This window comes from Alexandromys fortis, unplaced genomic scaffold (genome assembly GCF_014885135.2).
Source record: "Alexandromys fortis isolate MF-2015 unplaced genomic scaffold, M_Fortis_MF-2015_v1.1 scaffold_63, whole genome shotgun sequence".
NCBI classification, from domain to species: Eukaryota; Metazoa; Chordata; class Mammalia; order Rodentia; family Cricetidae; genus Alexandromys; species Alexandromys fortis.
Genome location: NW_026067953.1, coordinates 8,801,547 through 8,822,086, shown reverse-complemented (window position 1 = coordinate 8,822,086; position 20,540 = coordinate 8,801,547). Strand labels below are relative to the sequence as shown.

The 20,540-nt window shown below is 47.2% G+C and overlaps 1 protein-coding gene across 1 annotated transcript; it reads left to right on the top strand.

Moving 5' to 3' along the window:
- The first annotated feature begins 3,169 nt into the window (after positions 1–3,169).
- Ddx24 (DEAD-box helicase 24) lies at positions 3,170–20,497 on the top strand. Its single transcript, XM_050151508.1, has 9 exons — positions 3,170–3,310; positions 4,633–5,346; positions 9,621–10,151; positions 10,881–11,034; positions 11,335–11,850; positions 12,826–12,901; positions 16,904–17,092; positions 18,633–18,762; positions 19,971–20,497. Exons 2-9 carry the CDS (start codon positions 4,638–4,640, stop codon positions 20,234–20,236), a joined length of 2,571 nt encoding a protein of 856 aa, XP_050007465.1. The 5' UTR covers positions 3,170–3,310; positions 4,633–4,637; the 3' UTR covers positions 20,237–20,497.
- The last annotated feature ends 43 nt before the right edge of the window (positions 20,498–20,540 follow it).

Here is a 20,540-nt window from a genome sequence, read left to right as displayed (position 1 = left end):
AAAGGGTGGGCTGGTCCTATGGGATCTTCTGGGACCTTGCAAGCAGGAAGATGGATGCTGTCCTATCACCCGTCCTCAACGACCATGGAGGACCCCGGGGCAGCTGTCTAGGTAGCCAGCAAGTAAGTCTTTGTCATTTTTTTTAAGTCAATAACTCAGGTAAAATTTATTCCTCTCAGGACTCTGATGTTGTTTGATGATTAATAGCTTTGCCAGCTTAAAAGCTTCAGCTGCCTTCTCAGCTCTCTGTAAGATTCAGGTCACAGCTCTCACTCTCTTAGAGCCAATACAAAGTCTAGACACAGTTCACCTTGCAGAGAGAGGGGGGAGGGGAGAAGAGAGAGAGAGAGAGAGACAGAGAGACAGAGAGACAGAGAGAGACAGAGAGACAGAAAGAGAGACAGAGAGAGACAGACAGAGAGAGAGACAGAGAGAGACAGAGAGAGACAGAGAGAGACTCCCAAAACAGATTCCAGTATAACTTCTTACCATTCCTTTGTTTAAAGGAACTTTACAGTGACTGCTCTCAATGGTCAGACACCGTGTACCTACTGGTAAAGTAAATAAAAGTTGTTTTATGATGCAAACCTTAAGATGTGAGGATCTAAAAGAGTTTGATATGGACCAGGATGCCTGGCTTCAGGTGTGTTTTTCTACTACAACATATTAGAGTGGTGGGTGAACAGAGAAAGACATAAAAAGGAAACGAAAGGACATGGCTGCTCCTAGGTGTGGTGGAGGAGAACGCTCGTTACAGATATGGCTGAGACCATAGTCAGAGCTATGGATATCTGGAGGAGTCCAGGGTGGACGTGACCAGACTGAGCCAGTCTTATGGGGAGAAACCATGGGGGAGGGAGAATCCAGAGAGAGAGGAACCAGGTGCACCAGTCAGGAGGTCAAAGGTACAAAAGGAGTGGGTAATGCAAATGTCTGTATTGTACAGAGAAGTGCTTCCCCATGGGGGAAGGGCAGCATAGCCCGCTCCCCCCCCCACACACACACCTGAGAGTTCATGGTAGAGGGTTGGGTATGCCAGTCATAGCCTGTAATGGGTGAGGAGGGACTCAGAGATGCTGGGAGATCCTGGCTGCCAGGTCTGCTTTGAAATGCTAAATGAACAGCAGAGCCATTTGTCCTGGGTGTGAGACCTAACACCTATATAACCTTTGGTTAAAGATGAACTGGAGGGCAGGCTTTTAGGATGCTGTCTTTTCTGGTTTCTATACTTTTGGAAAGCATCACACTGTACACTGTGGGACCTGGTTTCTCTGCATTATTGTTGAGGTTGAGGACTTCAGCCTTCCCCAGTGAGAAACTCTCAGTACTCAGAGATAAAGGAAAAACTTCTTAAGTGGTGTGCAGCGCTTAAAAGGATGAAGACTAGAACAGAGAAATCTCCTGGCTTATTGAGGGTTAGGCATTGCCACAGTCTTAGGGTGTTCTTTCATTCCCTGCCCCAAGCAAGATTTTTCCAGACTTAAGCAAGTTTTACAGCAGCTGAGATTTGCACGTTTCTGATCAAGCCAGTTCTGTCTTCAGCAAACAGAATGTGCTGGCTGTTGTAGTTGATATTGGTGACGGTCACTTGGAAGGAAGAGAACAGGATGGGCAGGCATGTTTACAGAGTAGTCAGCAGTTCAGTGTTACTTTTGCTGTCTCAGATGGAGATGGCTTCCTCTTCTGTTTTATTTTTCTTGAAGGAACTCTAGCCAGCCAGGGCATGGCAAACATGGCCCTAGCAGGCCTTGCCCTTCTCCCTCATTCCCTCTGGTAAGTATCCAGGTGCACCTTGGCTGTGCCCCTTTGGAACCTGACACAGTGTACCAACCCTCTGCACAGGGCAAGCAGCTGCTGGACTGTATGCATGTGCAGAGGTTCCTTTAAGAGACTAGCTCAGCTCACTCCTGATCTCTTTCACTCTTCAGAAGAGGCAAGTAGGTCTCTGCCTCTCTCCCTCTCCCTACCTCCTCTTCTCTCTCTCTTTCTTTCCCCTCCTTCTTCCCTTTATCTCAATAAACTCCACACACAAACTCTGTCTGCACAGAGTATTCTTTCACATGTATTGGTTTGGACCCACTTGCCAGGGGACCTGCTGCAATCACAACACCTCTGTCTTGATTTAAAACAAACAAAAAACAGATTACATTTCTAAAGCTAACTATCAAGATCCCTTATTAGGCCACTTCCTCCTCCTGAGGCTGACCAACAAGGTCCAGATATCAGTGTTGAAGTCCACCAATCAAAAGCCCCCTTTGACTCACCTAATTAACATGCCCAATTAAAGTTAAATATGTAACTTCATCCTAACATGGGATTCCCCCTTTTAGCGGTATAAACTGCAATTTGCTTCTGGACCAAGTCTGTTTCCTCTCTATTCAGAGACAGTCTCCCCATTTCCCATTTTTTCCTTCCCCTTCTTCCTAGTCTTCTGCCTTTTATTTTTGTCTCTTATTTCCTGTCCATAGTCACTCTGGGGCAAATAAATCTTTGTGATGACAACTTGGTCTTGGGGTGTTCTGAGCCAGTATCATTCCTTACATTTCTTTCCTTTCCTTCCTTTCTCATTCGTTTGTTGGTTTTGGTTGTTGTTGTTTTGTTTTGTTTTGAGACAAGGTTTCTCTGTGTAGCCCTGGCTATCCAGGAACTCTGCTCTGTGGACCAGGCTGGCTTTGAGTTCCAAGATCCCCCTGCCTCTGCCTCCCGAGTGTTGGGATTGATTAAAGGCATGCGCCCCCATGTCTGAATCCTATTCTATTTTCTTCTTCCTATGTATCCTAGTATTTCCTAAGGAAGTTTGTTAATTATATTTCATTAATGTTACAGTCTATTGTTCCAAGGTCTAAAACTTGCGTTCGAGACTGGTCTCTCTATCTTCACCAGCCCTGTGCAGTAGGAAGTCACTACGGAACTGCAGAACCCAGCATTTTCAGTACAGGCTTAGTGTTGTAGGTCAGGTAAGAAAACCTTCAAGACTAACAGTAAGTACTGCACCCAAACTAGGTTATGCGATCTCTTGCGCTCCCTGGCGTCAGTGAAAGAGCTCCGAGACGCAGCCTAAATGACGAAACAGGCTGAGAGCGAGGGCCAAGCGGGGTACCACAGCCAAGCCTCTTCCTTCCCGCCCACGTCCTGAACAGTGCCAATCAGACGGCTGTTTCCGCATGGAGGCGGTACTTCCTTCTGCAGCGTGCACGCGTGCGTGAAGTCCCGCCCCGGAACTGCAGTTTCAGACGCTGCTGCTGCAGTTCCGGGTCAGGTTGGCGCAGACGTCCCGGTGCTGGAGAGAAGTCTGGCGGTGATTATCCTGGTGAGTGCGGTGCGCGTGGCCCCTCCGCGGCCGGCTCCCGGTGTCCCCAAAGCATAGTGGGTCACGGGTGCACCCTCAGCAGTGGTTCCCGGGCGGCCCACGCCTGAGGCCGGTAACCACGCATCCAGGCCCAGGAACCTCCCTTGAAGGTCTCGTGCGACCGCAGTGCCTGAGGACCTCTTGAAGGCGGTGCAGGGCACTTCCCAGGTCCTATTTTTAGTGACATTCCCTTCGGTTCGTCGAGGTGGGGCCGAGGTGCGGTGGGGTTGTTGTGTAGTCGGTGTCTGCGACCGCTGCATGAGCCTTGCCTGCGAGTCAGTGTGCTGCACTCAACAACAGGCGCCATGCTAAGCGGGTTTTGACGTGCGTCACCATGTCGTATTCAAATGACGACCCAGTGGGTTCAATACCTCATTATTCTTAAATAGTAGATGAGGAAACTGAGCCACAGAGAGGGTTTATCAAAGACTCCGAGGTGGCAAGTGTTGAATCCAGATATGAATCGAGTTTTACCTTTTTGCTCCCACAAATTCTGTTCTTTCTTATTTAGAGAGGATCACTGTGGAGCCACTTCGACTCAGATGAGTCTCACATAACCCATGACCCTTTTTAAAGACTTGGTCTCGTGTGGCCGTGGCTGGCTTTGAACTCCTGGAAGGCTTGATACCCACTAAGCATGGTTTTACGCAGTGCTGGGGGTGAAAGCTAGGGCTTCATTCATACTAGGCTAACACTCTGAGCTACAACCCCTGCTAGCGCTCCATCACTTAAAATGTAATTAGAAAAGCTGCATCGGGTGGAGATGGCATTGCCTTGTTCTAATAGGGAAGAGAGCTCGGCGCACTCTATCCCCTAAAGCCAGAAATGAAAATCCATTTCCAATCCTTACTCCATCTTAAACATGGCCTCTGTAGGTCAGGCATTATTCTGTCGCCTCTGTTGTCATTCCAACTATTTGTGTCTAGCGTAAGAGTAGATATTAGCTTGGCCCTCTCTTTTTAATAGGATTAAAACACTAAATTCTGAGAAGATCGGTAGTATTGTTGAAGGTTGCATACAGTTAAGTGTGGGGGCTGGGATCCTGACTCGAGTTAACTCCTGTTACTATATCGCCTGTGTTCCGTCCGCTCCGAGCCCAACTCCCTATTCTGTGGGTGTGCCTCATTTTCTGGCTGGGAGCATCTGCTCTCTGTATGTTAAAGCATCTTTGGGTTCTCGGTTGTTTGCAGGGTCGAGTATGTTTTAGGTTCGTCGGAACATGTCTGTTGCCATAGAACCCAGGCTTCACAGTCGCTAACCTAAAAGAACGTTTTTCGTTTCAGCAACCATGAAGATAAAGGAGACCAAATCAAGGCCAAAGCCACCGAGCCATGGTGCATTTCAGACGAAGGGCATCAAAGTGGTGGGGAAGTGGAAGCAAGTGAAGATCGACCCAAATCTGTTTGCGGATGGACAGATGGATGACTTGGTGTGCTTTGAGGAACTGACCGATTACCGTTTAGTCTCCCCTGCCAAAAACCCCTCTGGTTTCTTCTCAAACGAGGAGCCCAAGAAGAGAAAGGCCCAGGCTGTTTCGGAAGAGGAGGAGGAAGATGAAGAAGAAGAGTCTAGCTCCCCGAAGAAAAAGACCAAGCTGAAGAAACGGAAAGATGTGTTAGTGGCTGCCACAGGAAGTACTGCCCAGGATGAAGTCAAAGATTCTGAGCCAGAGACTGTTTGTTTGGATCAGAAGGTAGGGGAAGCAGCCTCAGGAAGCCTAGCACAGGCTGTTCCAAAAAAGAAGAAAAACAAAGGGAAAAAGAAATTGGATCTTTCCCAGAGCACCACCTCTAAAGTGCCCAAGAAAGCAAAGACCTGGATGTCTGAAGCGCACGACCAGAAGGCAGACGTGTCCGCCTGGAGGGACCTGTTTGTGCCCAAGGCCGTTCTCCGAGCACTCAGCTTTCTAGGCTTCTCTGCACCCACCCCGATCCAGGCTCTGACCTTGGCCCCTGCCATCCGGGACAAGCTGGACATCCTTGGAGCTGCTGAGACAGGTAAGGGCTGTTCTTTCTGTCCGGGGCAGGGGAGCGTGTAGATCCAGGCTTTGGTTGCTCATAGGCTGGAAAACTGGAGGAGGGGGATGTTAAGGGGCTGAAATCTGCCCCTGCTGACTTTGGTACCCTTGCTTTGTCTCTGCAGTGTGTGAGATGGGGGTGACAGCACTACCTAAGGTCTCGCCGTCAGGCTGAGAGGCTTCTCTTACAGTCCATCAAGAATGGATGTTAGATCTTTATTTATTTATTGCAAATGTTCTTTGTGCATGTATTTAGGTTTGTGGGATTTTGTTTTTATTCTGTTGATAATGGTAAATTATATTGGTTTTCAGAAATGGAAACAAAGCATTCCTGAGAAACAGTGAACTTGATCACAGTGTGCTGTTTATATATTGGATTTGGTCAAGTGTGAACATGAAATGAGACTATGCATCTCTAGTTTTATTGTAATGTTCTTGTCTGGTGTTAGAGCTGATAGTGACATTGGCCTCGATAACTTGGGAAGTGTTCTGTTATCAGTTATCTGAAAGAGTTTTAAATAATTGATGTCTTTTTCACCCTTAAATATTTGTTAAAATTCATCTGGGCTTGCTCTTCTGTTTTTAGGAGGTTTTAAAATGCAGATTTAAAGTTTTAAAACATTAGAGCTTTTTGTTTTAATTGATTTTTTTCCCTGTATGATAGTTTTCAACTTAAAATTCTATCCAGTTTTCTGTTTCATGTAGCTGATGGTCTGTTACCAGGCTCATAAATGTTTTATATATTAAGACATTCTTGTCAGTTCACTAGGTTAGCTGACTCCTTTCCATGACAGAGCAACCATCTGTATCCTGTAGGGGGCTTTTTGTGACGTCTGCGTTCATCTGCAGCTGTTCCTTGGCTTCGTTCTGATGGTAGCATGGTCTGTCCTTTCCATACTGTTCTGTAGATTTAGTTTGACAAACTGCTTTTCTGTGTAATATGCGTTTCTTGTGTGTAGTGCATAATTTTTGTTCTTTAACTGAATTATTCAGGCCATCTGTACTTAATGTGGTTACGGAAAACAGCTGTGTTTAAGTCTGTTCTGACGTTTCCCTAGTTGTCCAAGATGTTCTTTGTTGTTTGTTACCTTACTTGAGATTGAATTTTTTGGTGATATTACAGATTAAATATTTATTTGAAATATTTGAGACACTCTTTTAGATTTGGATTTTTTAAATTAATATTTGCATCTACATAGTGAACTATCTTAGGAATAGGATCCAGACTATGTATGAAATTCACTTATATTTCATACACTCCTTAAACATATAGCCTGTAGGCCATGTTGGCAACTCAGAATGTTTAAAATTTTTTAGTATTTGGGAATTCAGATTTTTGGGGATCCTCAGCTTGTATTTAGGATGTTTTTAGGAACAAACAGAAACTGTGATGGTCCATGCCTTTAAGAAGCAGGAAGGTCTGTGGGTTCAGCCTGGTCTACAGAGCAAGTTCCAAGCCAGCCAGAGCTGCATAGACCTTCATTTCAAAACAAGACAACAGAAAACAGGTGCTGTGAGGTTTTACCAAACCAAGTACTTCATCTCTCTACTTTTGCCATGTGCCCTTTTCTGCGGGTCAGCTCTGTCTACTTGGAGTTAGAGTCCTTCCCTAGCAAGCCTGGGTCCAAGTTGCACAAGCCTGTTTCATTATTGGGCCCCGTTCCTGATTTGTTCAAATGAAGGAGTGTATTGTAGCCTCCTTGGTTTAATACTTTTCTAAAAAAGCCCCCAGAACCCAGGGAGACATATGCACTGGCTTAAAGGGTGTAACTCGGGAACAGCTCGATTGGAGAGATCGACAAAATGTTGAGGACAGAGGGCTTCCATGTGTCTGTCTGGGCATACCAGCCTTTATGAGTTCTCCATCCAGGAGAGCTCTTCAAATCCCATCCTTTGCAGTGTTCTTATAGAGCTTCCTTCCATTATGTAGATGTGATCTGTTAAAGCCTTGGTCATTGGAGATGGACATTGGTCTTCAATCCTCCTCTCTGGTGCTCATGAGGGATGTGCATGAGAGTTCCAGCCTGTGGCCACCAGCTGCGTCCTGAAGTTTTCTAGGTGCAATTAGTCTCAGTTCACAGTTATCTCTATTAGTTTACATAAGACTCTGTTACTCCTGAGGCCAGGAACGGAACGTGGAGATGAACTATTAGAACACAAGGTTACAGTTGTTTCCAGAAATTCTGTGCCAGGAACTGGGAATGAGACCAAATACACACTCATTGTGCTCTCTCCTTTCTTGTTTGCTGGCCACAGGCCTTTGTGGTGTCTTTTAGTGTTTGCCTTAGGGTTCACAGTCTGTTACGGTTTGTGCACATATATTTATCATCGTTTGCCTTCAAGTGATACAGTGCCTTGTGTGTGATACAAGAACCTCAAGGGCGTATTTACATATCTCCCTCCTTTGTACTTTTATATGTTTTTTGGTTGTGTATTTCTATCTGTGTTGGAAATCAGAACTATACTTTAACTGTTTTGCTGTATGCAGTTATTTTTTAAAAGAGGTTTAAAAAGTAACAGTTTCTTTCTGTTTCATTTCCGAAGACTTCATTCCCTGTGTAGATGGAGATTCTCATGACCACCATCCTTTCTTCTGCACAGAAGCTTTGCTAGCGTTCTTTGTAACAGCTCTGTCTGCCAGCGAATTGGCTCAGCTTTGTAAGCTAATGCGGCCTTTGTTTTGTGTTTGTTTTCTGGGTAGTTCTGAATTGTCAGTTTTATTTTTCCTAGACTGTTAGTTACAGATGCTGCCGTGATATATTTTGGTATTCTTTGTCTTTAATGAAAGTGTAGTTTTTCTTAAACTTTTGAAGTTTTTTTGTTTGTTCTAAGCTTTTGCTTCTTCACTGCGATTATTTTTTTGCTTGAAACTGTTCACAAGTTTTTTCTCTTTTTTTAAGTTTTCAAAAACATTTCTATATGTGTGTGCATTTATATATAGGTTTGCGCAAGCCAAGGCCCGTGTGTGGAGGTCCTAAGACAACTTGTGGGAGCAGGTTTGCTCCTCCCCCATGTGGGTCTTGGGATCAGTCACAGATCGACAGGCTTGGTGGCAAGTGTCTTTATCCATTGAACCATCTCACCAGCCTGTGAAAGTTCCTTACAGGTTCGGATTAGGCCTTTTTTTCTTCTAGAGACCATGATTGATCCCCCGCCCCCCGGGACATTCTTGCTTTTCACCTTTAGTATCTGGGAAGGGTACCTTTCAGCTCTCCTAGTAGATCCCCAAACACAGACGAGATGCTGCTGAGCTGTCTGTACTTTCTTTCTGCACATTTACGTAGATTGAATGCCTTTTTTATCTTGAGCATTTATATGCTGTGGTCATACTTTCTGCAGATTGATATATAACAGCAAAACTAACATTAATTTCTTCATTTCTTCTTCACAGTTTCATGGAAAGGAATATTCATTCTTACTGTAGTAAGAATCTTAGTGACCAAGTCATGACTTTTTTCCCCCCAAGTTGAAACTTTACAGCTTTAGATCAAAGAACCCCTTACAGCTTCCCTTTAGCGTGACTGAGCTGCTCTGGGAGGGTTCGTCTCAGGTGCTAGGACAGCGAGCAGGGGCACACAGTCTGATAGCAGATCTCTGCATGACTAGCAAGCAGGTGGGTAACATTTATGCTGTGAATACACTGGACAGAAGGAAGACTTGTGTAGATGGAGCCAGACAGTGTGAGAGTTCCCCGTACTACTTGGAATGATAAGCAGCTTGAAGTTTATGAAATGCTTATTTATGGACTTGTCAGTTTAATACTTTTGGGGCTATAATTGACCATGAATAGCTGATGCAGAAAGTAAAATGACAACTAAGGAGAAAAGCTGTGCTTCAGATTTTCAGGTGGTAGTGTCCTTTTTGACCTCTAGGATGATGTGGGCTCCATATGCCTTCACAGATCAGTTTTAAACACATGGGCCTAAAGACAAACTGGTTAGGATTCCTGAAAGAACTATTGATTGCATTCCTTCTCTGAAGAAGGTTGAAGTGATATCAGCACAGGTTTTTCCACAATAAAACACACTCACCTTTCTTTCTTTTATGGTTTCATCACTGGGGTGTTTGCTCATTGTCACTGGTGACGTCAGGTCTAGAGCCAGCATGCTGTGCCTTTCCTTGTTTTATGCCACATACCCGCTGCCATGCTCTTCAGGAGCCTGTGTAGAGTGGTGGTGCTTTCAGGGTCCCTTATTTCTCTGCAAAGGCAGGAGCTTCATCGTGGATTCCTGTTGTGTTTGCTTTACTCCTAAGGAAGCGGGAAAACTCTTGCGTTTGCCATCCCGATGATTCATGCAGTGCTGCAGTGGCATAAGATGAAGGCTCCACCTATCCCGCATAGCACTGGGATACCATGGAGGGAGAGCAGGGTAGGAGCTGCTGCTGATCTGGGGTCACCTCGCACGGATGGGACTGAGTCTGGAGTGTTGCTTGATGAGGCCAAAACTGAGAATGAAGCGCAGCCCAGTGAGGCTGGGGCGAAGGCTGAACCCGAGACTAGTGCCTCTGCGTCAGCCCGGGCACTGCTCTCCCGTGATGATGATGATGATGCTGGTGAAGGACCTTCTTCCTTGGTTGAGGACAAGCTTATCCCCAAGCAAAATGAGGATGGAGGAGAAAAGCTTGATGAAGAGCAGCCTGGGAAGTTAAGACAGGAGCTGTGTAACCATGTTGCTGTCTATAACGTACACCCACGGCGTCCCCTGCTGGGCCTCGTCCTGACGCCCACTCGAGAGCTGGCCATCCAGGTCAGACACCACATTGATGCTGTGGCCAGGTTTACAGGTGAGATTTAGTTCCACTGAATAAATGTTTCCACTGAGAGCTGTGGCCCCTGTCCTCTAGGAGAGCTTTCTTATTTGCTGGAATTCAGTCCTTTAGAATTGTTGAATTTCCTTAAGGGGACCAGATATCTAAAATGTTTATAGAAACCTAACCTTTTAATAACAAATTTGCTGATTGCCTTAAGGTAAAAGCTTAATTCTATACCTTTTGGAAAGGGTTTCCACACTACAGGCTTTATCCTAGTGCAAGCCACATTGCATGGCTGAGTTCTCACTCAAGTGCAAGGCACTTGCCGAGCACCTCAGCTGTGTTACCCTGTGTGTTCACCCCTATCCCTTGGCCCAGAAGCAGCCCTCTTCCTGAGAGACAGCAACTCAGGCCCCAGAAGAGCTCAGGTTCACTGTAATGGGAGGGAATGGAGAGGGCTCCTTACGGCGTGTCACATAAACATCCTGCCCAGCACCGTAGTGCACCACTGCTCGTGGTCAGAGATGTGCAGCTAAGTCTGACGGGGGTCAAATCCAGCCTTTCTCTTGGGATTAGAAGAAAATGGCAAAGTAGACAGGGTCCAGACCACAAGCTACAGGCTGTCTGCTAAGACCTCTAGGAGTCAAGCCAGACTGACTTTCAGCACTCCATGGCACAGAGAGCTGTGCTGGCGACCATGTGCTAGTCCAAAGGATGGCAGCCAGGTGGAGTAGCAATGTCTGTCTGTTTTCTGTCCCGTAGGGATTAAGACAGCAATTTTAGTTGGTGGAATGTCCACACAAAAGCAGCAGAGGATGCTGAATCGCCATCCAGAGATTGTGATCGCCACCCCTGGTCGACTCTGGGAGTTAGTTAAAGAAAAACATCCTCATTTAAGCAACCTTCGGCAGCTCAGGTGAGAGGCGGCCCCTTTCCCTTCTCTTATCGTCTCAAGTGAGCCTGAGGTGTGTGATGTGTGCAGGAAGGAGTGGGCAGTGCTTTCTCACTATCACAAAATACTTTGGCCATCCAGGCCCTATCCTTGCAAACCAAGCATGCACGAGAGAAGTTGGCTGATGCCCTAATGGCGATGGTAGGGTGCTTGTATGTATGTGTGAATGAGAGTGTGTGACTGGGGTGGGAGTGGGATTTCATGTAGAGGTTTTTCTTCCCTGCAGTTGCACTAACCACATGATGTGGCCTGTCTGGTCTGCAGGTGCCTTGTGATAGATGAGGCTGATCGAATGGTTGAGAAAGGCCATTTTGCTGAGCTCTCCCAGCTTCTAGAGATGTTAAATGACTCCCAGTACAACCCCAATCGACAAACTCTTGTTTTTTCTGCCACACTGACCCTGGTACACCAAGCTCCTGCTCGAATCCTTCATAAGAAGCATGTGAAGAAAATAGATAAAACCGCCAAACTTGACCTTCTCATGCAGAAGATTGGCATGCGGGGCAAGCCAAAAGTTATTGACCTCACGAGGAACGAGGGTACAGTGGAGACCCTGACAGAGACCAAGATCCACTGTGAGACAGATGAGAAAGACTTGTATCTCTACTATTTCCTCATGCAGTACCCAGGCCGCAGCCTGGTGTTTGCCAACAGCATCTCCTGCATCAAACGCCTCTCTGGGCTCCTCAAGGTCCTGGACATCATGCCGCTGACTCTGCATGCCTGCATGCACCAGAAACAGAGGCTCAGAAACCTGGAGCAGTTTGCCCGTCTGGAAGAGTAAGTGAAGCCTGTCTCCAGAGGCCTGGCTTTGAGCCATGAGCCACTGTACCCAGGGGCCCAGGGAACTGGGCACCCCACCCCGTCAGAAGTTCCTTCGGAGCAGAAGACAGGCTAGCCCTCTTTTTTCTTCTTCTTCCTTCTTTTCCTTAATTTTATTTCTGTATTTGGCAGTGTCACACATTCATTGTGTTTGTTTGCTATTAATGTTCTCAGAGTCTTCCAGTAAGTAGTTAGACTACAGATGAAGTCCTGGGCATCCAGTCACTTCTAACACCCCTGAGAAGTGGCAGAATGCATTGTGATTGAAAGCAGAGACTATAACCAGAGTATCTGACAGCAAATCCCGAGCCCTTCACTTCCTTGCTGGTCAAGTTAGTGTCCCTGTGCTTCATTGTCTCATACTTAGGGTAACAGGTGCTGATGGGATTGCTAGCAGAATAAAGTGACTAGCAACGGTGAAGGGAAAGTATTGGAACTACTGCCCAGTGTGACTGTGGATAATCACGAGCCCCTACCACTGCTTGTTGTCATCGCTCTTCTCACTTTGTAGATAGCAGAGTGATGTCTAGAAAAGTTTACCAGCTGCCCAAGTTTTCACAACGTGGAAGTGACAGAGCTGGGTCTCAGCGGGATCTGTCAAACCCCAGAACCTACACCACACCTCCTCATGTTTGTCCCTCTGCCTGTGGACCAGAGTACAGGTTGTCTGTCTAGGGAAGAGTGAGGTAACCTGTCAGTATGGGAGAGAGTAAGTGAGAAGGTATTAGGAGGTAAAGACACTGATCCAGAATGTATGTGACTTCATTCCATTCACTGACAGAATATAACATGTGCTTTTCTAAGCCTCGGCTTAATTGTAAAAGGGAGGTGATAGTATTCCCTTGTGGGGCTGTAGTGTGGAGTGCTTAGTGGGTGCTAAGCTGACTAATAATTGTTATTTATTTTTGTTGTTGTTGTTTGTTTCCATTACAGCTGTGTTCTCTTGGCAACAGATGTGGCAGCTCGGGGTCTGGATATTCCTAAAGTTCAACATGTCATCCATTACCAGGTATGGCTCTTAGCATGAAAGCCCCTCCCCGCCATCCTGCTCCTTACAGTGAATGGGAAAGTGTTAAAGCAAAGGTTGGAGCAGAGGAGAGGAGTATTTCCCTGCAGCATGTTCCCATTAGCATCTAGTGCCCATTGTGACTGCTTTGAAACAGCTTTTGATAGCAGCATCCTATCAAGTAACCCTTCTCTTTAGGCCACTTATATCTACAGATTAAAGTGTCAGTCCCTCCCACCCCCTTACCTTCCAGTGGCGTGGCTGAGTGTTTATCTTAGTGTGCTTTTGTTACTTACAGAATACCTAAGACTGGGTGATTAGTAAAGAGGGTGTGCCTGTGCCTGTTGATTCTGGGGGCTGGAGAGTTCAAGGGCGGCATGCTACCAGTGTCTGCTCTGCTCTGCTCCTCTCTGCTTCTGGTGGGAGCCTTGAGGTGGAGGAGTGCACAGTACAAGTGGGATGGCCAACATGAAGGAGACAGCATTGGGTGACATCTCTTGGTAACCAGTCTGCCCCGAGAGCAAGAACTCACTCCATTCCTCTTTCCAAGCCATCTGCAAACACTTCCTGCTAGGCCCCCAGCACTGCTGCCCTTGTTATGCTGAAGAGTTCAGCTGCAGCAGGAGTTTTGGTGGGGACAAACCACAGCAGCGTTTTTGTTTTTATAATTTTAATTTTTATTGAAAATAGATTTTTTTTCATATAGTATATTTTTCTCATATAGTATATTCTAATCATGGTTCCCTCCCCTAAGTCATCCCAGATCCTCCCCATCTTCCCATTCCCACACATCTATACCTTTTCTTTCTCTTTCTCAGTACAAAATGGGCAACAAAACAAAAACAGAATAGGACAATAACAAACAGAAAAAAGGAGCCAGAGATAAAGCATAAGAAACACATACAGATGCAGAGACACATACACTCCCACAGACAAATCCCACAAAAACACAAAATCACAAACCATGATATATAAACAAAAGACCTGTAAAGAAAAAAAAAAAAAGCCCAGACAAAACATTATGAGACAAAAACCCTCCAAAAATACCATTGAGTTCATTTTGTGTTGGCCATCTACTTCTAGTCATGGGGCCTGCCCTTAAGAGTGGTTTGTGTTTGTGAACACTAGTCTGCATAAGCACTCACTAGCCCATAGGGATGACAATTCTAGGTAGGCATCAGCTCAGCTTCTTCATGTTTAGTGAGTTATGTAGGTGTTGTCTTCAACAGTAGGGTCTTACCATCAGTTTGTGGAGAGCGACAGTTAGCATTAGCAGTAGCCTGGGTTGTTTGGGGTTTTATATAAGACCCTCACAGCAATGTGTTAAATGGCTAGTCTGGTGTGCAGTGCAAGACCTCCCTTGGCTAAATCCCAGCTGTGTGACCTTCATCAAATTCTTTGGTCTCCACCCTCGGTTTTCTCATTTTGTGGATGGCAGGGTAGTGTGTTGCTGGGTTAGGAAGGCATATGTAAAGATCTTGGGCTGCTCAATTGGAAACACTGACTACATGTTCTGGAACAGCAGCAGCAGTAACAGTGATTGTGAAGAGCAAACAGCAGCAGGTAGTTGTAGCTGGGAGCATGGGCTCCAGGTCTTCCTGCCAGGAATAGAACACCACTCTGAGGCCTCAGGGTTGACAGCTTTGGCGAGGACTTTGGCACCATTCATTTTCGTGCTGTTACCTATAAGCTGGCAGCAACAAGCACACCTACCCGTTAGGGTTGTTGGAACTGACTGGATAGTGAAGCATCCCCACAGTGTGGAAAGCCTGGCATCTCTTAGGACAGTTTTTGTAAGCAGGGTTTTTGTTAGGACCACTGGCTTCCCAGTTACACAGAAACTTAATATTAATTATAAATGCTCAGCTGATAACTTAGGCTTGTTACTAAACTAGCACTAGCGACCTGTAGTTTGCTACTACATTTCTTATCTACATTCTGCCGCTTGGCAGTTCCTTTTTTCAGCACAGAATGCTCATCTTGCTTCTCGTGTGACCTCTACCTACCCAACTATTGGCCAGTCAGCTCTTTATTAACCAGTGAGAATAATACATATTTACAGTGTACAAAAAAGATTGTTCCACAGCAGTTTTTTTTATTATTTTTCATTTTTCATTTTTTTGCGTTGAAAAATATTTTGTGAGTACCAATTTCAGATTAGCACATCTCTGGAACAGGTACTGGGTTGCTTGTAGACGATTCCAGGACCACACAATATAGTCCCAGCCCCAAGAAGTACTGCATCCCATAGTGGATAAGTGAGATACGGCCACCACTATAACAGAAGATGGGAAATTATCACATGTAACACAGTTTGAGAGCTGTTGAGTGCTTTCCAGAAGATGGTGCCGTTCCAGGATGGAAAGGTTGGGGTGTGCGGGGAGAAAAGGGCTGTGTGGGTAGCTGTGTTTGGGGAATGTCTTAGTTAGGGTTCTGCTGCCGTGATAAACACCATGACCCAAAAACATTCTGGGGAGGAGAGGATTTGTTTGGCTTTACAGTTTACAGCCCACAGTGAGGGGAGGGCAGGGCAGGAGCCTGGGGCAGGAACTGGAGCTGACGGCCATGGAGTGCTGCTCGCTGGCTTGTTCCTCCTGGTTTTCTCAGATAGCTTGCTTATATAACCAAGACCACCTGTGGGGGTGCTCCCATCAATCATTAATCAATAAAATGCCCCACAGACTTGTCCATAGGCCAGTTGATCTGATTGCAGTGTTTCCTTAGTTGAGGTTCCCTCTTCGCAGATGACTTAACTTGTATCCACTTGAGAAAACCTAACACAGGGTCACTGCTGAGAGTGAGTGAGAGGAGGTCCTCGTTGGGGTGTGAGTAGGTGAATACTTGTGGCCAGCAGAGTCAGCTAGGAGCGGGTGGCTGAAGCCTAGAGTGTCACGGTCAGGAGTTGGCTCTTCATTCTGTAACATGAAGGGTGGCAGGCCTATTGCTAGAACATGGTAAGCAGTCTGTAGTGGACACTGAGCCACTGCACTTCATTAGTGGTGGTCGCCCCAGGAGGCAGGGAGGCAGGGCACGAATACTCTTGCCAGGCTGTCTGTGGACAGTGTACCTGCCATAGGTTGACCTGGGCTTCGCAGGTCTTTTGAGTCCTGGCTCCCACACTCATTTAGTTGGGTAATTAGGGGAAGTGAGTAGACCACTTTGTATTTTAGTTTCCTGCTTTACAATATGTGAGTAATGATCAAGTATTTCATATGACTAGGATAATTTTACATTCATTTTATTTTCTTATTTTGTTTATTTTTCCAAACAGGGTTTTTCTCTGTAGCTCTGACTGTCCTGGAATTTTCTTTGTAGACCAGGCTGGCACAGAGATCTGCCTGCCTCTGCCTCTCCAGTGCTGGGAATAAAGGTCAAGGCATGTGCTACCACTGCCGGGCCGACATTACATTTCTATTGCTGTGATAAAACAGTGTGGCCAAGGCAATTTAGAAGAAAGGGTTTATTTATGGCTAATGGCTTATGGTTCCACAGTGATAAGTCCACAATGAGGGAGGAGAGCTAACAGTAGAGGTGGGTGGAGCAGGACCGCAGAGCTCAGCTGCAGATGGGAAGCAGAGAGTACACTGGAAATGGCGCATGGCTTCCGAAGCCTCAGAGCATCTCATTCACGCCACACATACAGAGTGTTCTGTGTCTGGTTGGCCTCGGGCAGTCACTCAGTCACCTGTGCCGAGTCGGGACATTGCAAAGCTGAGACTGAAGTAGACTAGATGGCATTGGTTACCAGGGCGTGGGAGTGGCGAGTAGGGGAGACACCCAGGTTGACTGTGAAGAGCTGAGCCAGTGTGGAGGCCATGGGAGCCTGGTGGGTGGACTGTCAACTTAGGGACAGTCTGAGTTTCTGGAAGTAGGGCTACGTTGATCCACAGTGCTGGAGAGGTTTCTGTCCCTCAGAGAGCAGAGCCAGTTTGGGGGGTGTGGCTCTGAGGGAAAGAACACTGTTGGGCAGTGTCTGTGCGCTGACCCTCCTTGCTGCTTTGGCAGGTGCCCCGCACCTCAGAGATTTATATCCACCGGAGTGGTCGGACTGCCCGTGCTACCAGTGAAGGCCTCAGCTTGATGCTGATTGGGCCCGAGGATGTGATGAACTTCAAGAAGATTTACAAAACTCTGAAGAAAGATGAGGACATCCCACTGTTCCCAGTGCAGTCAAAGTACATGGATGTGGTCAAGGTAAAGCGGTTTAATCCCCCCCCCCCCCCCCCCCCCCCCCTCCCCCTGCACAGAGCACCTTGCTCTGAGACCAGAAGCCTTACCCTAGAGAACTGAGAAGTGGTTCTGCTGATGGCTGGATGGTGGCTTTTTTAAAAAGGCTGGGAGAAAGGCAGAAAAGGGTTGTGGTGATATTTTTCTGTGCTTTAACAAATAAAGCTTGCCTGAAGATCAGAGTTTGGAGCTAGCCACTAGTTAGCCATAGAGGCCAGGCAGTGGTGGTATAAATCTTTAATCCCAGCACTTGGGAGGCAGAGGCAAGACAGATCTCTGTGACTTCAAGGCCAGCCTAGGCTATACAAGATAGAATCAGTCTTAGAGAGAAACAGAGCCAGGCAGTTGATGGCTCACACCTTTAATCCCAGCACTAGGAAGGTGAGACAGGAAGGGATACAGCTGGATGGATAGAGGGATATAAAGCGGGAAGAGACAGGAGGCATAGCATTCAGTCTCAGTCTGAGGATTCCTGGAGACAGGATCACCCATTCGGTCTGAGGAATCGGTAGAGGTTAAGAACTAGGGGCTGGCTGCTCCGCTTCTCTGATCTTTCAGCATTTACCCCTTTATCTGACTCGGGGTTCTTATTATTGAAGACCAATTAGAATTCGTGCTACATTTTCTCCCCCTGTCCAGTTTGGTGTCTGATCTTGAAGTCTCCACTGCTTTCACTCCAACTAGACAGTGCAGTGAGCACAGCCATATTGACATCTGTCAGAGAGCTGTGCACAGCAAGGTAGATGCTGAAGGTCTGGTGTACTCGTGTAGCAGAGACAGTAAGGCTTGCTTTCTCTATCTCTATTCACTGTGAAGGTGTGCCCTGGGTCACAGTGTAGCAGACTAATAGAGGATATTTTCCCCAGAGGCTCACCAGTGTGTCTAGGCCCATAGCACAGTGAGGTTTCCGTGGAGCCCTGAGGCTAGCAGGCATGTGGTTCTGATGTGGGGAGAACGTTCATCTTTCAGAAGAAGGGGTGAAGTTTCAGCCATTGAGGAAGTAGAAACAAGGGGCAGTTGGAGGGCCTGTGGCCACCTGGCATGGAAGGTATGTTGGTCATGTGAGGGTTTGTGATGGGACTGGTGGGAGGTGGGAAGGAACACAGAATTCCTATTGAGCCTGGGAGCACCCCATTTTCATGGCTTGTTATCCTCACTGCACGTGATCTCCCATGTCAGGTGAAGGGGGCATTATATCACTGCATTCTGACCCCAAAGCCATGAGAAGAATTGGGGAGACCAAATGTGACGCCTGGGGAGACTAGTTCAGTCTGGCCACCCGTGAGTTGGCAGCCTGGGACAGTCCTCTGTGAGGTACAAGCAGGCTTTCGTGGTTGTGTGGGTAATGATGACCAGGTGTTGGCAGGAGCCCAGGCAAAGGGTTTCAGTGGGATCTGAGTTAGTCTCACTGCTCACAGAGCAGTTTAGGACAGTTTCAGTGAAGCTCCGCTTGCTGAGAGGCCTGGGCCCTCTGTCAGATGGGAATTTTGTGCTCGTGTCCCCTCAGGAGCGGATCCGTCTAGCCCGGCAGATTGAAAAGGCTGAGTACCGGAACTTCCAGGCTTGTCTGCACAACTCCTGGATTGAGCAGGCGGCGGCAGCCCTCGAGATCGAGCTGGAAGAAGACATGTACAAAGGTGCGCCCAGACTGGGTGGGGATGGGAGGCTGCCTCCAGCACTGGATTTCTCTTAACTTGCACGTGGTTGGAACCATCGTCACTTCTGTGACCCATGAGAAACAGCAGTGTGCCCTTTTCTTGTCTCATGCCTACTCATCCCGTGCGGGCCTGCCCTCAACCTTTCCTGTGTGTCTGATTCTGTCTCATATGGACAGCCCCTGGAGTCTCCGACCAGGAGCAGACACAAGCAGGATGTCCTTGTTCATGCAGCCTGATCTCTTACTGTGTTGTTAGCCTCTTTGTATGCCTCTTTCTTCTTCTATAAGACAGGTCTCCTAGCTTAAGATTGAGTAAAGGGGGCAAACTGGGTACAGGTGTGCTCAAAAAACAGGTCCAGGAAACTGTTAAGTCATTATTTATCGTTGTAGTTAGTACTGCACCTGCCTTCCAAGGCAGCCAAGCACCTCCATATCTCCCTTAACACCCAGCCTCTTGGCGTGAATCAAGTGGGAAGCAGGGGAAGGCTTCCAAAGAGAAGGAATCTGTACATTAGAACAGCTCTGTCACCAGGCATCACCTAAGCCCTCTTCTGTCTTTGGGCCAGAAGCCGAGAACTACATCTGGGGCTCATGACAGCGGTTGTGCTCCTTCCACACAGCAGCTCAGCTGAGCTGTTGGCTTCTCTGCCCAGCATCAAGTTGAGAGGCAGACTGCTGCTCAGTGTGGGGAGCCAGGAGTTTGCCAACAGTGCGTTCCTCCTTGAGGCTCTGGCCTAGGGCTCAAACAGAGCTGTGAGTCCCTGGCTTTCCTTCTTGACACCAGGCTTTCTTGGGTGGGGACTTGGGCTTTGTCCACCTCAGTGTGCAGTTACAGCATTGGTTGGGGAGGTACTGAAGAATCAGGCTGCAGAGAAGTGTTTACTCTCTTCTGAGGAGTGTGTGGTTGCCATACTTGAGGTGGTAGTGTGTAGCTGCAGTGGTAGAGCAGCAGACTTCAGTCAGATGTGAGCTCCAATCTCTGACGGTTTGCTTTGCACCAGTGATGTGACTCCTAAGCCCGAGTTGCTTTCTGTCTTTACTGGCCCTGAACAGTGATGCACGGTGGCCCATCGCATCCCTCCTAAACAGAAGTTCCGCTTCTGGTTCTCGACTTAAAGCACCACAGCTTATGTTAGTCTAAAGAAAGTGTTTCTGCATAAACATGATGTTACATTTGTGTGTCTCAAGGAGGAAAAGCCGACCAGCAGGAAGAGCGTCGGCGACAGAAGCAGATGAAGATCCTGAAGCAGGAGCTACGCCATCTGCTCTCCCAGCCACTCTTCCAGGAGAACCTGAAGACCAGGTACCCCACACAGTCTGGCAGGCTGCCTCAGCTTGTGGTGGCCCCCAGGAATGGCGAGTCTGCGCTGAGCTGCCTCTCTAGACAGAAGAGGAGGAGGAGGAAGCCAAAAGAGCATCGGGCACCGCCAGAGCCAAGTTCGAGCACAAGCTAACTGCCCCCAGCATGGTGACCGCTTAGTGGTACCTCTCCTCTAGCTGTCTGTGAAAGCCTTCCTAGCCTGCGCTTCACTCCGCCATCCACCCGGGAAAATGTCTCACTCTTCCATCTTTTAGCCAAAAAGATCTTGTGCACACGTGTGTTGTGGAGTAAGTGTAGTAGCCAGCAGCTGTGTCTCTGCATCCAGTTTATGCAGGCTTTTTTTTGTGTACACCTTGGTTTCCCAATTAAAAAAAAAACAAGTGGGAGCAGAGAATCGCCCTGAGGGTGCTGCAGTGTTTTATCATTAACTCTGAGAT